Source organism: Protopterus annectens, chromosome 2.part0 (genome assembly GCF_019279795.1).
Source record: "Protopterus annectens isolate FY-2018-M chromosome 2.part0, PAN1.0, whole genome shotgun sequence".
In the NCBI taxonomy this organism is placed as follows: Eukaryota; Metazoa; Chordata; order Ceratodontiformes; family Protopteridae; genus Protopterus; species Protopterus annectens.
The window spans coordinates 1,158,672,823-1,158,690,188 of record NC_056728.1 but is presented as its reverse complement, the minus strand read 5'-3'; the positions used below and the strand labels follow the sequence as shown (position 1 = coordinate 1,158,690,188).

Genomic DNA, 17,366 nt, shown 5'->3' with positions numbered 1-17,366 from the left:
CTAGACTTAGAGATCACATTATGACTGATCCAGTTTCACAAAAGCTTAATCACTACATCAATGCTGGATGGCCATCAAAGCAATCTAGTCTATCACCTGAAGAGCAACTGTATTTTCCATATAGAGATGAATTGTTGATGGAAGATTGCGTTATTTTCAAAGGTCCTAAAATTGTTGTTCCTGCTTCCTTACAGCAAAAATATTTTCAGATTTTGCATTGTGGTCACCCAGGTTTGTTATCCACAAAGAGAAGGGCAAGAGACTTAGTATTTTGACTTTCATTATCGAAAGACATTGATAGAGTTCTTTCTTCTTGTTCAGTATGTAATAGTACTAGAGACATTTGCAAAGAGAACCGCTTCAGCTAAGTCCAGTACCTTGGTCTACAGTAGCAACTGATATCTTTGAGTAGAACAATCAACACTGCTTAGTTTTGGTAGACTCTTACTCAAATTGATTTGAAATTGATCTCCTACCAAATTTAACCCTATCAGCTATTACTATGTTGAAACGTCATTTCTCAGTCCATGGTAGTTCACACAAACTTTATTCTGACAATGGTACTCAATTTACTAGCCAGTTGTTTCAGAAATTTGCAAAGGAATGGGACTTTGTACATGCCACTAGCAGTCCTGAATATCCTCAGTCCAATGGCCTAGCTTGAATATACTTAATCTTAGAAACATGCCTCATGATGATATTTCTTAGCTCACCTGCTCAAAGACAACTTTCCAGACACACTAGAACCACGCTACCTATTTCATCCAGATTGTTGCAGCCTACCTCTAAGAACACTAAAACCATCAAGGCTCAATTGTTTAAGTGTAATATCCAGAAAACTAGTTATGACACATCGAGCAGATTACTTCATTCTTTGAGGGAAGAAAAGATGGTATGAGTTCAGACAATGAAAGGTTTTGATAGAATAGGACAGATTACAGGCATCTGTTCCGAGCCGAGATCCTATTTGGTAAGCTCCAAGGGTGTGGAGTATAGGAGGAATCACAGACATTTACTTCCTGTACCAGAATCATCATCATTGCAATCACAACATTGTATCTGTGATGCAAACCCTAAATCAGAGAATGAGTCAAGACATTGTTTCCAGACCAGAATGTGTTCAAAAGTCTGATTCTGTTCTAGAAAGAGACTGGAACATTCCACAGGGCAACCATTTTGCAGAAACTGTCCTAGTTGCTAAATCCAATTCCCAGTTTTATGTCACATGATATGGACGAGTTTCTAAGCTTAGTGTGAAATACGCAACAACATGGACTTGACTGTATACATATGTGTACTTAGTATTCTATAATGCATGTCTACAGATTATCTGTGATTTCTAAATGTTAAATATCTCATGACAAATCGCATGATCTATTTCTCAAAGAGGGAGGATGTAGATCAGAGTGTAACGTGTGTTGTTCTGTCTTTAAGAACCATGCAAGGCTGTGTGTGCACATATAAATTCCAGACACATGCAATCCCTAGTGCTATTTTGTAGAAGCATCCAGAGAGTAAGCATGTATGATTGCAGTTGTTAGTCTGTATACAAGTTACTTTAGTCACAGTCAATAAGCCTCTATAGTTATGTGTTTGCATAGAATAAAGCTGCTTGACCAGAACCCATGAAGACTCATTTATGCATGTACCAACACGAAAGCGACCTTTTTTGTGGCTAAATCTGCAAAATACTGATTCTAATGGTGTGGAGTGATGTTAAATTTTCTTGGATGTGTTTACAATGATGGGGAGTCTGTATTCCAGTTTAGCTCATTTTCACTAACCAAGGAAATACTACTTACTCTCTGGCGCTACTGTAACATCAATCTATGAAACCTCAATACCGAAAGGTTTTTCCTGACAAAACATGGGAAACATGCTCTTGGAACCAAAGGAGTTACAGCAGACTGGCTGACAAGACTCCCTTGGAGAAATCTGGTCCATATGTATATGTTTCCTTTCCTAAATATAAATTTTGCACAAATGTCACAATAAGCATCTAAATCTTCAACCCTAAACAAACATGAAAAGTGTGCTCATCCTGTGAAGGTATTTTGCAACCACATCTCTAGCACTTCTTGAATGCTTATTTTATCTGTCTGACTTGTCTAAACTAATCTGACATGCAAAACATCAAAATCCGGACAATGCCAGAGAACCAGGTACACACTGCCATAATGTTCAAAAACACTTTTAAGCATCTTGTCAACAGGAGACACAAGAGCAACAATAAAGGAAAAAAGGCTATCTAAATATTAAAGTGTGCCAAAGAGAAATAGCAGTCAAGTTGGAGTAAGGGAGGTCACACCAAGTAATCAAACAGTTCAAGAAACAGAAAAGCAAAGCAATGATCTGACCTGAAAATTTGTCTAACTAGAGGATTTCCAAAAATCTTCAAATACAGCAAAAAGCCGCACAAAGTCAAACATTTTATCACTAGAAATGACGCTAAACTTGAGACTGGGTCTGTTTCCCCAGCACAGGCACACCTCCAATAAATAAGATCTAGAGAGGTTAGGAAGTGCAATGCATTGTGGGAAAAGTGGGTGGAAATGAATTCTGGGCAAGTTTTTAAAGGTGCCAAGTGACTACAGCCTAGAGCTAAGAGTCCTTTGGGCTAGATCAAGCAAAATTTCACATTCTGCTGCCTATACTTAAAAAAAAGGTAGCTGTAGGACAGTGCAAAATCACTTTAATATGAAAAGCTCCCTACTGACATAGTATAAATCTTCCAATTAATCCAAACCATAATGTTGCTGAATAGGTTCCAAATCTTGATTCCATAAGCTAAGTAACCAAAGCCCACACACATCTTTAAATAAATTACTTTTATTTTCTGCTCCGTCTCAGAACAAACGTGAGAGAGATTTGGAATACTGTGAAATCATAGGCAGCATAGCTGATAAAAGACTAAATACAAATTTTATAAAGGGTCAACATTTTAATCTAAAAATCAGTTATATGTGGTCTCTGTTACAGTCTTACAATCTCACATGAAACAATCGGAAGTGAGAGCAATTTGCTTGAAACCAGCATGCATTTAAAATACAGTAACATAGGTGCCTTTGTAAACTGTATGGAACCAAACAAAACAGAATTTAAAATCACTAGTGTCCACTTTTTGGTTATGTCCCTTTATTCTTTAATGTTCCAGAACAGGTACACTAAATTACCACTAAAATGTATATGCCAGTTAAAAGAGTCTTTGGTCCATATCACTATGGCTTGAGGTTACTGTCAATCTTGCAGACAGCCAAATTTCCTTAATGATGTCACAGACTGTGATCCTTACGACTTAAACACAGAGTTTGTTGGCCTGAGTCAGGAGAACTTTGAGCACAGGCATAAAAGCAGACGTCTCACTGAAGTTGCTCGTACCAACTATGTGTGTATGGACATTCAGCCCTTCCACATAGTTGCGACTTTCAATACTTTTGGCAATAGTATGCAAACCATTGATTATTGTCGGTGACAGCTAAGTAATACAAAAAAAAAAAAGAAATGGTAAATTTACATTAAAAAAGTTGTAATTACAGTAATAAAATATGAACTGAAAGCATTATAGCAACATTTAATGACCAGATGGAGACTAGCAGTAACAAAAATGTGTGTGCGTATATTATATATACATATATATATATATATATATATATATATATATACATTATACACACACACACACATATATATATATATATATATATATATATTACTTGCTTGAAAATGGCTAGTGAGAAGGAAGCAGTGAACTTACCTCTATATGTTTAAAAGAAAGCACAAAAATATAACCACAATGGTTATAACCACACAATAGAGTACAAAACCAAAATAGAGTCAATAAAGAAGAAAAGTAATGATTGACAGTACCAGCTAACATAATGGGAGAAGCAGCAATATGCAGCAAATACATTCTGCAATGCTTTTCACTGGGTAAAGCCATCAGATGAGAGCAAATACCAAAGAAATGGACACCCATCTGCTGAGGGTCTAATGGAGCAAATAGGAATGTTAATATTTTTGCAAGAAATCACTTAAATGCTAAAACCCAACATACCAGCAAAGACTAGTACTTACCCAAATCATACTCTTAACTGGTGAGCACAAATACATCACAGGAGGCAAGTAAACTCATGTATGTGAGCTATTAATATTTAACAGACAACATTGCTCGATTCAAAAATTAAAAATCAAGGAAAATGCAGTACCTATTAGAGATTTCAATTACCAAAATACTAAGGGGATAAATTATTACACAATTAATAATTTGCTGAAATACAAATGAACTATGTCAATCAGAATAACTGTGGAGCAAACAGCCCCAAATCTTTCAGAAGTACTCCAGTATATTTAGTATTAAATTAAAAAAAGTCAACTCTTCTTGCTCCCCTTCAAATAGCATCTTTTCTTTAATCAACACTAGTCAAGTTTTTATTTTTAAGAACAAGAATCAAACAAATAAATAAAAAAGAAAACAATCTTCCTAGAGATCTCCAATGGGAGTTGCACATTTATAAACGAGATACTAAAAAACAACTGGTATACTACCTTATGAAAAGACTGGGGCACTACCTTTAATGATCAAAAACAAAAAGTTTCAGGATGTAGCCATTGACTTTCAGGCTAGCAGTTGTTGCGTTTATGCTTCAAGGCAATAAATATACACATAATTAAAAAAATAACCCTTGCATCCATTTAAGCCAGGCTAGGAGTTCTTGATGTGAATAAAAGACTGTTCATTTTTTAATATACATTAAAGTGGACTGCTGTGGCTTTTGAAGTGTTTGGGAATCCTGTGCCTGGTGTTTTCCCTATTACTTTTTATTACTTATTTTTTGCAAGCTAGACTTTACTACTGTATGTTTACAGAGATTCACGTTTACAGAAGTGTAGCTGCTTTAACCAGCACCCAGGGACACTACTGTGAACCAGAGCCACCCTCCACTCCCAAGCTCTTCCACTGAAGAGCAAAAAAGGACATTTCTTTTAATGACACACCAACCATATGACCAGTTTATTTTTTAAAGCACTGGAGCACTTCTGAAAGATTTTGGGCTGTCTGCTCCATAACACCCCCTCTCAGTCCCAAGTACTGAAATCCCATTTCTATGCCCTGTCCCCAACTCTCCTTCAACATAATTTCTTTTAAACTGTACTGAACAGTTGCTACAGTTTATATCCTGTCTGCACAAAGGGCTACAGCGCTTATGCTCTAGTTTAAATAAAACAAATTCTCCTTTTTAAAATGTAGCAAAAAGTTGCTACAATTTACACCGTTTGCACTGAGCACTACAGTGCTTAGGTTATAGTTAAACCAAAAAAGATTTTGTTTTTACTTTTAAACTGTTTGCTACAGTTTAGACCACACATGGAGCTTAACAGTGCTCAGGTTTGACCACAAATGCAATCAAACCAGTATTGCATTAGCAAAAGATCAGGATCAGCTAGTTGCACACCCCCAACACTCTGCGCCAGGGGCATCTGCCACTCTCACCCTGCCCTAGCTACTTGACTGCTCATTCAGTGAACTGTGCAACTTGTGGATCTTTAGTGTTCTTCCTGGGAAAAGACCTCATCCAGAGATGGATAAATGTGGATTCCTCTGAACCTGAATTGTGTACATAATGGAGATAAATTTTACCTAAACATTCCAGGAGAAGCAGAACTCCCACAGGCAAGGAGGTACATGGAGAGTGGTCTGCCTCTACTTTAAATCTGAGAAACCACCTGCACTTCTTATGGATAGGAATATGAAGGTATTCATGTCCAGAGTCAACATAAAAGTATTGTGTAGAAGCAGAAGGCAGCTTGGTCAGGTTAACATCTAGAATTTTTTTGACTCTCAATTATTTGCTAAACCTGGTCAGGTCTAAAACAGGCCTTCAAAGTCTATCCTTTTTGGTTAATAGCAAGAACCTTGTGGAAAACCATGATTCCTTTTGATAAAGGGGTCTCCTTCTAACACTTCAACCACTGAAAGTTTTTTTTTTTTTGGCATAGGTATTGCACGGGAACCTGGTCTAGGACAGGGAAGGCATTTCCAAAATACTGGAAAGGCACTGAGCTTTACTTTGTAACCAGATGCAGTCAGTTCTCCTATCCACAGGTTTGTAGTCAGGCTGTAGCAATTTTCTTTGAAGTAAGATACTCACCCCTCCCATGGATGACAGGGTAATGGAAAAACAGGAAGCCTATTCCTTCTTCTGTGCCACGTGTACTGACAAAGTCCTCCTCCCCTGCAGCATTTCTTTTCAAAGCCCACCTTCTTTGTTTAAATTACTCCATCCTTGCAGAGTTCCAAAGAATAGCTTTGGTTGTATTCTGGAATATAAAATGGTATGTATTCCTTTTCTCCTTAGGTCTTTTAACTCATTCACTCCAATGGAGATTACGAAGTTTGCACTGTAACTTCCAATGGGTGGAGCCTTAGCCTTTTGACAGAATCATATTATGTCCTCAAATTTCTTTTCTTTTTCAAAAATATTTTTATTTCTTTTTACGATATAATGACAGAGAATGAGTTACAAAATAAGGCAATTAACAATGCAGATAAGTAACATGCAACAGTGTTACTTATAAGAAACTATCAAATTCTACATTCATAATTGAAATTGCATGGGGATGCATTTTTTTAAATACAAAACTATAAAAGTTGTTTGTACACATTCAAGTATAGATTATAAAACATAACAACAAAAGTATTTACAGTTATTTATAACATTGCGTCACCATAAACATAAATATTCACTATTTGTGGGGAAGAATCGAAAGGAGATTTTTAATATTTTATTTGGCCTTGTTTTAACATCTGTTTATATTTCTTAAGCTTGTGGTATTAGTTAAATGGTTCATACTTTTATTTTCTGCTTTTAAAACACTTATTCATAACTTAATCTTTTAGTATATTATTAAAAAGGAGGCTCCAATACTTTAAACAGGAGAGGTGATTTTTATCTTTTGCAACTAATTTGTGTAAATAGGAGAGATTATTTTTACCTTTTGCAACTAATTTGTGTGAAGATGTATATTTTTCTGCCATATTTTTGAAGCCACACCAGGATAATTTGTTTCGGTCAAGCCAATTTTTGGTTATATATAATTTGATTAAAGCGAATATGGTAATCATTACATGATTACTCAGTTTAAGTTTTGTGGAGCTATATGAAGAAAAGCATATTCCCATGTGTGTGTTGATTTTCTGCATCCCATTTTTTCTAGTTTCACTTTTAATGAACACTACAGTTTGTAAGTATGTTTACAGCTCCAGAACTCATGTACCACATCTGCAATTTCTGATGGATAATGTGGACAGTATATTGAGGAGCTTGAGTAGTATTTATTTAGTTTCATAAGAGTTAGGTATGCATTATTTATCATTATTTGAGTATAAATCAATTTTTAAAAGGAGTTAGTTTCATTGTATTTTGTATAGCTTGCAATTTTTGTTCCCTAGCAATGTTTTTGCTTTCCTTACAGGATTGGTATTTGATTGAGGAGATTAACATGTAGATATTAGACATAATTTTTCCCTTACATATCAAACCCTTTAAAATTGATTCTGTCATAGCGATATTAGGCTAACTTTTCTTTATCTTTTATGATATTGAATTTTGTCTTTAATTTGTCTTAATATAATGACATATTTTTTTCTGTAACTTCAAAATTATCCTAACATCCTCAATAGAATGTTCCTTTAATTTATAGACGTCCCATACTGTAGAGTTTCTTATTAAGGGGTAAAAGTTTAAATTTAGCATATTATTATTGATTTTAAGGTTTGAGTTTAAATGTAACGGTTGTAACAGCTTGATGTTATTTTCTAAATTTAAGGATTTTATTAGTTTTTGAAATATAATAACTTTATCTTTAACTGATTTGTATATTCTGATTTAATATTTTCTTGTTTAATAAAAGGAAGTGACTTTGGATTAATGTTTGGAGTTCTAATAAGCTTAGACCATATTTTCACCCAAACTGGAGACCACTCATTTTCATTTTGATTTACAATCTGAATGATTTTACTGGCACAACTGCAAGAAAAAGTGGCTGAAAAAACATTGAACTTTTACTGACTTTTTTTTAAACTTGTGGGTGGATGGTAATGCATACACCCTACATTACAAAATTAATGTTTAGAAGGACACTACAGGAAAAAGTAGTAACCAAGTAAAATTTTTTGTTCTTATTAGTATAAAACGTTTCTTGATATAAACTGCATGTTACACTGCAAAGTAGTTTTGTATACTGTGCAGTCAGGGGTATTTTAAATGCTGGGGATCTTTTCATCTGCTTCTGTTAAAATATTACAGCTAACAAATACAGCTTTAATTATAAAAATATGCTTTACAGTATAACAGAAGAAAGGCTGGACAGAAGCAAGCTTAAGTTAATATAATGCTGTGATCTTGAGGGGTTCAGGCGCCTAGGCAGCGAGCCATTTCCCTGCGATACATTTTGACTGGGGAAACATGGCTGAAGTGACATTCAGCTGCAGAGAAATATGGCTGTTTGTTTTCCCCCTGTGCATTTGGTTATTGAAGTTGTAGGTATGACAACACATTCTTCTCTTTGCCCACAGGGAATTTGCAAACAGCCATATTTATCTGCAGCTGAATGTCATTTCAGCCATTTGTCTCCAGTCAAATGTACCGCAGGGGAAATGTCTCACTGCCTAGGCGCCTGAACCCGATCTTGAGCTACCATGGTGAGGATAGGGGTGCAAAAGTATACTGAATTTTATGTAGAAATAAGATGATTTGTTTTACAAGGTTGGATGTTTAGATTAATGTCCTTGGCTTAAGCTATAAACATTTTTTGTGGGCAAATGCACTTGAAAAATACAAAATGATGAAAGCCATGAAAAATGTTAAGCTACTTGTATCTGCAAAAATATCAGCTTGTTTTATTTTCCATTACCAAATGCTTTCAGTGACAGACAAGAAGTTGGCAGCTGAAGGCAGATAGCCAAGAGAATTCTATAAACCCTGTTCTGAGGGAAATTTACAAAGACTCGATGCATCTACAAAATTACTAGCTGTTTTGTCCCTTAATGTTGTTACTTTTACATACAGACAAGCTGTCTGCAGGTGCAAGCAATTATGTGGCATAGGTTCAAATGAAGATAAGAAGAAATAACTGCACATGTATGTATATATATATATATATATATATATATATATATATATATATATATATATATATGTATATGTATATATAAAACACACACACACACACACACACACACACACATTTATATTCTACCAAACACTGCTATTATGAAGCTTAAGAAAATTTTGGGAAAAATAATCATCTTTCAGCAAGGAATATTACTTACAGCATCAGAACTTGATTTGCAATCATGATGATGTACCGGGGGGACTTAGAAGGGAAAATATAATGAGTGAGAGTAGATTTCTGAAGAAATTTATAAAAATATTGTGTCTGAAAGACATTGATTCAATTGTAGGAACTCAGAATTTAAATATTATTCCTCGAGGTTAATTAGGAGGATATATGAAGGATAGGAGGCAAGAATTAAAGCCAGAGGGTTCCTCTCTAATAAGTTGTATTTGAATAGAAGAACCAGGTAGGGGTGTCCCCTCTTTCCTTTATTTGCTTTAAATTTAGGGCCATTGGCAAAGAAAATAAAGGACTCAGATATTCAAGAATATAATTGGTTTTGGTAATCAAGAAAAGTTGACTTCATTTGCAGATGATATTATTTTGTACTTGAATCCAGAAAAGGACATTTCAGTGTTGTGGAACATTATGAGATAGTTTCAAGTATTTTCAGGATATAAAATGAATGAAGATAAACACTATAGCAGTAAATTATGTACCCACTCTTTATTTGGTTCAGCAATACCTTTTATTTACGGGTAATGATAATATGAAGTACTTAGGAGTATGGACTAAAAAGACTTCTGTTATGGCAGCTGAGGATATGTGGGAAGAGAGTAAACAAGATAATACAAAAACTGAGAAACTGGAAAGGTTTTGTTTATTGATACAGATAGCAATATACAAGCAGTGAAAATATTTTTGGTCCCTTTAGCTTTATATACACGTCAAGCATATTTTTATCAAACAGTGGAGAGGTTGTGGACAATAAATTAATAGAGAGTTGAAGGAATTTATCTGGGAGGGAAATAGGGCACGAGTTAAGTGGGATAAGCCAACACATGTATGGGGAAAAGACTGTTTGCCAATTGGTATGACTTCAAGTACAGGTATAGAAATTATGCGAGAGCATCAGGAATTTACTGGAGACAATTGGAAAAGGAACCAAACTATTGGAAGCAAATAACTAGATAGGGACAGGTAATGGAGTAGGATGAAACCAAGAAGAAGTTTGGACATCAGGTTAGAGACTGCCTTCCCTGTCAGTGATTGATAACATATAGGTGGAGAGAAATGGATAGGGTGGTCCTAAGTAAAAGACCTACTCTGGTAGAGTTTTAGTCAAATCTAGAACTGAAGCTGCTGTTAAAAAGGGGATAATTAGCAGGGCATCAGAAATATTGCAGGCTACCTAAAAGAATCAAAAAGAGGAAGTTTAAGTTTAAAAAGACTGGAAAGAGTGACAGGAAAGTAAATGCACAAGGGAACAATGGGAGGACATAGACATCGCTGCCAAGTATACAATAAAGTCCAGAAGGTTTAGATTTTTTGCTTGAAACTGTTTGCATAGGTGTTTTATACCACCAAGGAGACTTCAAAGAACTTTCCTCAAGTAGATTCTTGAAGGTGCAATATGGAAGAAAGGGGTAACAGGAAACATGTTTTTGGGAATGCAATGAGCTGGCAGATTTTAAAAATGTCCCGCAGAATACTCTATCAAAAATATTGAGGCAGCAAATAGCTGTAACTAAAGAAATTATTCTTTTGAGCTGGGACACAGAATCTAAATTGCCTAGACACAGCAAGGCATTATTAAATTAATTTTGCTGTCTGTCAAGAAAAGAATTACTAGAAAATTAAAATCCAAATCAACTGCATTTGAAGTAATGAACACTGTAAGAGAGATGCAAGAAGTTGAAGAGGGATCTTCAGATAAGGGTAGTAGCAAATTATTTTGAAATAGAATTTGTGGGAATAATACATGCAGAATAATGTTCAGGAGGAGTGAGGCTTAACAGAAGGCAGAAACTGAGTGATTTACATAATGTAATGCTGGACTGAAAGACAGTTGTTATTTATGGTGTGTTTCCTTTTGTATTAATGTATATGAGCCTATGTCTTAAGTGATACTTTAACGTGTTTACAAAAAAAGAACTTATCACTGCTGTTTTCATACAGGCAAATACAAACTATTTTAGCTTTTTTTGAATGACTATTTTGAGGTGTTAACTGTACTTTACAAACTCAAGCAGAGCCCCTTAAGACAATAAAACTGATGCATTTTAGGTATAATTTGAAAAATAGCATATAACAAAGATGCTATAATAGGAGACCTAATCCTTCAAATAATATGCTCAAACACAATCTACACCTGCTGACTGAAACAGACTCAAAGGAGATATAATCTTTCCATTCAGGTACTCATATGCAAATGTTATTCAAAGGCAAATGTCAGTGACAACCAAAGGCTTTCTGAACTAATATATTTACCAAAACACGCACTATTTCTGTGTGTAAGCTTGGTGATTGAAGTCATATACTTCAGACTAACACTTCATTTGATCCATATTCAAGTCTTAGGTCCTTTAACTGCAAAAAAGTACTACATGTTTAGGTTATTGTTAGTAAAAGGTGACGATCTATCATCTACCTTTAGGAAGAGCATTCTACCACAGAAAGTTTACCCAGATACGTTTAAACATTAGAGCACAACCAAGGTACAAATTTAAAATTCCTGGAGCCCCCTAAATATGGCAGAATGGTGCCTAGGCAAGCTTTAGCCTCAGGCAGCAAAAACAAGTGGTACAAAGATAAATACCTTCTTAAAGAATATGAAAACACTGGTAAAATAACAGTGTCTGTTAGTGCATATGTCAAAGGTGAGAGTTGCAACACTTACGGTTTGATCCCGAAGTTTATCATACAGGAATTCAAGACGCTTGTTCGCATCATCCAGTTTTCTCTTGGTTTGCTGAAGGAAATGCAAAAAAATGAGTTTAAGCTCAAGTCTACATTATTTATCCCTCATCCCACCAAAGACTAAATGTTAAGAGACTAAGGTTTCTAAGAAAATATGTCTGAAAAATATTTATTAACATGCAGCAAAGCTGCATCTTTACATTAAGTATACATTTATGTGCACACAGAAAAAGCACAATATGTACCAGTACTGGAAAGCTGAGTATTAAGTGAAATAACAGACCTTCAGAAGTAAAATATTTATCAAAACATTATCATGCAACTAAATCTAAAAGAGCATGCAGACATTCTTTCCAAATAATATATTATTTTATTTGTTCAGTAACTTGGTTGGTTGGCTAATCATATGTGTGTACTAGGCTAATGGCCCTGGAGCCTTTACAAGCCTAGCCCATAGATGTGCCCTGGCATCGTGCTGCCCGTTAGTTCCCAGTGCTTCTATCAAGTAGAGTCACTGGAGTGATCCCCGGGTTGAACTTTCAATTACCCAGCAACTCATCAAGATTTCTCTTGAAGAGGGTCAGCGAGCTTTGTAAACAAAAGTCCATAAAAACAAGTCCATTTATGTGCAATAAATAAATCACTGTACTGAGTCAGCTGGGAAAAATGTGGCAAGTACAGAAAGCAAGGAATGAAATAATGCCCAGTGTTAATCAACTGCTTATTCACAGCTTGTGACCTGTCCATTGAACTGCTCTGTTATAAAGGAAGCACATCATTCTTCCTGCTGGAAAAAAAATGACACTAAGTAGGACTTTCAACCATGCATATAACTGAAGTTACATCATCTGGAAAATGGCAAATGAAATCAATTGTTAGGAAGAATTACAGGGTATGAGGAAATTACTTACAGCTTAGGATCTTACAGCAGTAATCACTGCTGGGTCTACAGTTAGGATGGCTTACCCATAAGGGTGAAAACAGAATGAGTAAATTGTTACAGGGCTGGGTAAGCTGGCAGTGACTTGTGCTATTACGTCTTAAAGGCTTCCTTTAAAAATGTTATGTCTTACTTTTTTTAGACATGTTTGCAATGACTTTTTTGCACATCTTTGCCCTGTTGCCTGCCAACCATCAGACCTTCTCCAAGACTATCAACACATTCATTCTCTTAACTGGGTGGCAGATGACCAAGGAGAAAGGGGGTGGGGAATCTTCATCCAGGCAGCCTTCAGTGGTGGTTTGAGCATTTTTTAAAATTTTTTCTCTGTCCCTACCACACAAGTATACCCTTTCAAAACACCACTCTGGTCTTTATCAGGGATATTACACCACCCTGTGTGCCTCTAAGTGTGTGCAAATCCCTCCTTCCCTCTAAGTAAAGTGAGCATGCCATGTCCCCTCACTGAAGGTCTGAATAGAGTGGTGTTACTTAATGAAGACAAAGTGTGTGGTACTTTACAGGAATCCACCAACCTTACAGGCTGCCACTTCAGTTTGCTCAAGTGTCCAACCAACTAATATCTTCGTTGTTGAGTCAAAACCACTGGTATCCCAAACAGCACTGAAGAAAATGGGTCACTTGCAAAGTTGCAATGGTGGTTGATACAGGGATGGACAACCTAGGAAACTGATGACACCTTGACATTGAGAGGCTGAACACTGATGATGGCAATACTGACAATGGCACTGAAGGGCCCAGAGCTGACTTCAGACCATGGGAATCAACGTGGATTACCTCAGGCCTAGATGTCCCCAGCACCAAGGGCATCTGAACTTAGGGAGTGGGCAATAATTTACCAGTAAGCATGGTTAGCCAGGTCCCACAGCACACAGAATGGTGCCCTGACTGCAACCCAGGAGACTAGGGTTCGATGAAAGACTTCACTATTGGAGGAGCCAAGCAGGGAGAGGGAGCAAGGAAGAGATATGGGTAGTTTGCCTCTAGTGGGACACAGGAGAGATTGCAGCACTCCAAGGTACACTTATCAGTGCAGCTTCCTTGGTAGAGACTAGAGAAACTCCCACTTGTGCTATGCCAGGAGGGGCAGGGCTGCTTGGAGGGAATGACCCTTGTGGAAGTTAAGGCGACAGCCTCCACAAACAGCCCATTACACCTCCCTCCCTGATGTCTTTGCAGCTGCATGCTGTAAAAATATCCTTAAACCACTCCAATGGATATGTGAATCACAGTCATTGTTGTCCTGTTGATGGGTTAGAAATGAGGTGACTGACTAAAGGGGGGGGCTGATTATCAACAGTCAGCATGTTCTCCGTGTATTAAAAATGTAACACATGGATCACCAAGGGCTCCAAAACTCCCAGTGCTGAAACAGGGTCTGGGGTAGAAGTAAAACATGCAGAGAGTAAGACTTCATCTTTGAATGCAGGGGGGGGGGAAGACATGTAAGGCTATTTGGCTTTGGTCCACATCAAAAGAACTCCACAAAATCGCCACTGATTCTAAAGACAACCACAAAGCATTCTATAGCTATGCCAAGAATCTCAATGGCAACACTCAGATCTGCTCTGAGTTACAGCACAATGGCACTAAATATACAGAACCAACTGATATTGCCAACATCCTGGCAGATAGGTTAGGTGATAACTTTACCCCTCTCTCATCCCCTAAAGGGCCCATCTCTATACCGGAAGAATGCAAAGTACCTGTAATCACGGCTGCACAGGTAAAAAACACACACTCACAGCCAAGAACACAGCATCCATGGAACCTGACAACATCCCAGGCTGCGGTCTACATGAACTACAGAAAGAACTGGCGCCCCACCTAAGTACCACGTTCAATCATAGCCTCACCTCAGGCTTTGTGCCCATTGAATGGCGCACAGCAACGGTTATCCCACTCCACAAAGGGGGAGCCACCAAGGACCCCGGGAACTACTGCCCCATTAGCCTGATGAGCCTGGTCTGCAAGGCTATGGAGCGTATCATCAAGGACCTTATAAACAATGACATTGGCAATCTCCAAACTCTGGACCCTACCCCATTCGGATTTGTAAAAGGCAGATCATGTCTCTTAAACCTGATAGACTTCTTTGAAGCAGTCACCAAAGCTGTAGATGAGGGTAAGGTGGTACACACAGCCTACCTAGATTTCGCCAAGGCTTTCGACACCATCCCTCACTCTGGAATTATAGACAAACTCACTAAACTAGGTATAAATCCCTATGTCACAAGATGGGTTGCCAACTGGCTCACTGACCGAACCCACACTGTGAAAGTAGCAGCCTCTAAATCCAACTTCAGACCAGTGACAAGTGGAGTACCACAGGGTTCAGTCATAGTTCATCTCCTGTTTGGTATCTACTTCTCTGAAGTACAGGCTAACACAGAAGGTCTTTGGCTAACAAAGTTCGCAGATGACTGCAAACTAGGAGCCATAATCAAATCTCCTAACGATGTGGATATCCTACAAAAGGGCATCACTGAGACAGATGCCTGGTGTCAAAGCCATGGCCTCAAGCTCAATGCAAAAAAGTGCATTGTCATCCCTTTTGGTAAAAACTCTGTACCCATGAACTACCACATAGGCGGTAGTCTACTTAACACTGAAAGTGTGATAAGTGACCTTGGGACACAGGTGGACAGTAGTCTCTCCTTTGATAACCACATCACCACAGTAGTCAGGAAATCCTTCTACATGGCACACATCACAAAAGGTTTCTCATCCAGGAAAAAAGAGGTCATTGTTCCCCTCTACTCGTCACTCATTAGACCTATTATAGAGTATAATGCCCCTTTTGGTATGTACCTCACAAGACATCTACAACAACTGGAAAGGCCACAGAAATACCTCACAAAGAGGATTACCGGCCTAAAACAGATGCCCTACACAGACTGTCTCAAAAGACTCCAGCTTTACTCTGTCGCATATCGCCTACTCAGAGGCGATCTCTGCCTAACATACAAAGCTGTGTCAAACCCAGAGCTGTTGGACATGCTCCACGTAAAGAAATTCCAATCCCTCCAAGCTACACGCTCTAGGGACCTAAACCTTGTCACCACAATAAAAAGAACATGCTGGAGGGATAGATTCCTGTCGCAGAGACTTCCTATACTCTGGAACAAACTACCTATCTATATCAAACAAACCTCCTCATTAGTACTCTTCAAGAAAAATCTTGATGATTGGATGAGAGATAGGAAATTCACCCTGGGGGTCATTTCTGTGGCTCTGGTTGACAGGGGAACAGGAAAATAATTTTCTTGGGTGGCAAAAGGCCAGGGTACCGTTTGGCTAGGCTTATATAGGCCTAGGCCAATAGCCTAGTACCTACCTATGAACGTATGAATAACAAGGTTAACTTAGTAGATATTGATAAAGGTGGACAACTTTCAGGATACCTAGAGAACTCCTCTTCCAAGAAGAAGCTAACAAGTCTTGGAGCAAAGTTACTGCTAAATGAAGTCTTAGCACAGGGAAGACTTTGAAGAGACACTTGGAGTTCCTGCACTGTTTGATGTGACTTAAGGGGAGAAACTTCCTTTCTAGTTACTTTGGAAGAAAGCAGCCTACCTTTTTTTAGCCCTTCCATCCTCTATCTCTTTCCTTCTTTTTAGGCTCCCCTTGTTTCATAAATTTATGCTTCTTTGACTTTTGCTACAATAAGCATGCCACCATCAAAGTGTCCAACTATATGCACCCAGGTCATTTCCATTTCTAAAAATACGAATAAAACTGTACATACTTCAGGAAAGTTAACAACATATACAGATAGGACTAAGTCAACAAAGATGTGTTAAAGCATCCCATGATGCCTAGCGATAGCTACCCAGATCTTGTTTGAAATAGCTAACTCCAGACATAGCAAGAGAAAAAAACCCAGCCCAAAACAAATAGGTTGACAATACCTGCCATATTCTCTAAGTCAGTAGAGGAAACAAACCAGAGAACACCCAGCCAGTGAAATAAGAACTCCTCTCGGTCCAATAAGACAGGGGGACGGAGGGTGGGACGCAAGAAAGAAGGCGAGATGAAGACAACTAACATGGAACGTTATGGTAGGTACATAACTTCTTTATGTTAAGTTGTCTATCTCGCCTTCATTCTTGCTGGTTGGGACAGCGTCCCTAGCACCTAATATCCTGGGTGGCTCATTGGAACAGACTCTTCAGAACAGTGGAACCAAAGTCAGCTCTGCTCCCGGAGACCATACCTAGCTTGTAATGAGAAATAAAGGTATGAGGATTTGCCCACGTGACAGCTGCACAAATAGAATCCATGGGCAACCTAGACTGGAAGGCTACAGAGATGGCCAAGGCCCTAGTAGAATGACCGTTCAGTTTGATAGGTAACTCTTTGTTCCTTA

At 37.7% G+C, this 17,366-nt stretch overlaps 1 protein-coding gene across 1 annotated transcript in view; it reads right to left on the bottom strand.

Annotated features, from left to right (window-relative positions):
* Positions 1-2,813: 2,813 nt before the first annotated feature.
* Positions 2,814-17,366, bottom strand: part of SEC31A (SEC31 homolog A, COPII coat complex component) — a 1,704,034-nt gene continuing 1,689,481 nt past the window's right edge. Inside the window, exons 30-31 of the mRNA XM_044060384.1 lie at positions 12,017-12,088; positions 2,814-3,475 (exon numbers count right to left, since the gene is read on the bottom strand). Coding sequence (XP_043916319.1) covers positions 3,296-3,475; positions 12,017-12,088 — 252 coding nt within the window. The 3' untranslated portion in view covers positions 2,814-3,295. The remainder of the gene's footprint in view (positions 3,476-12,016; positions 12,089-17,366) is intronic.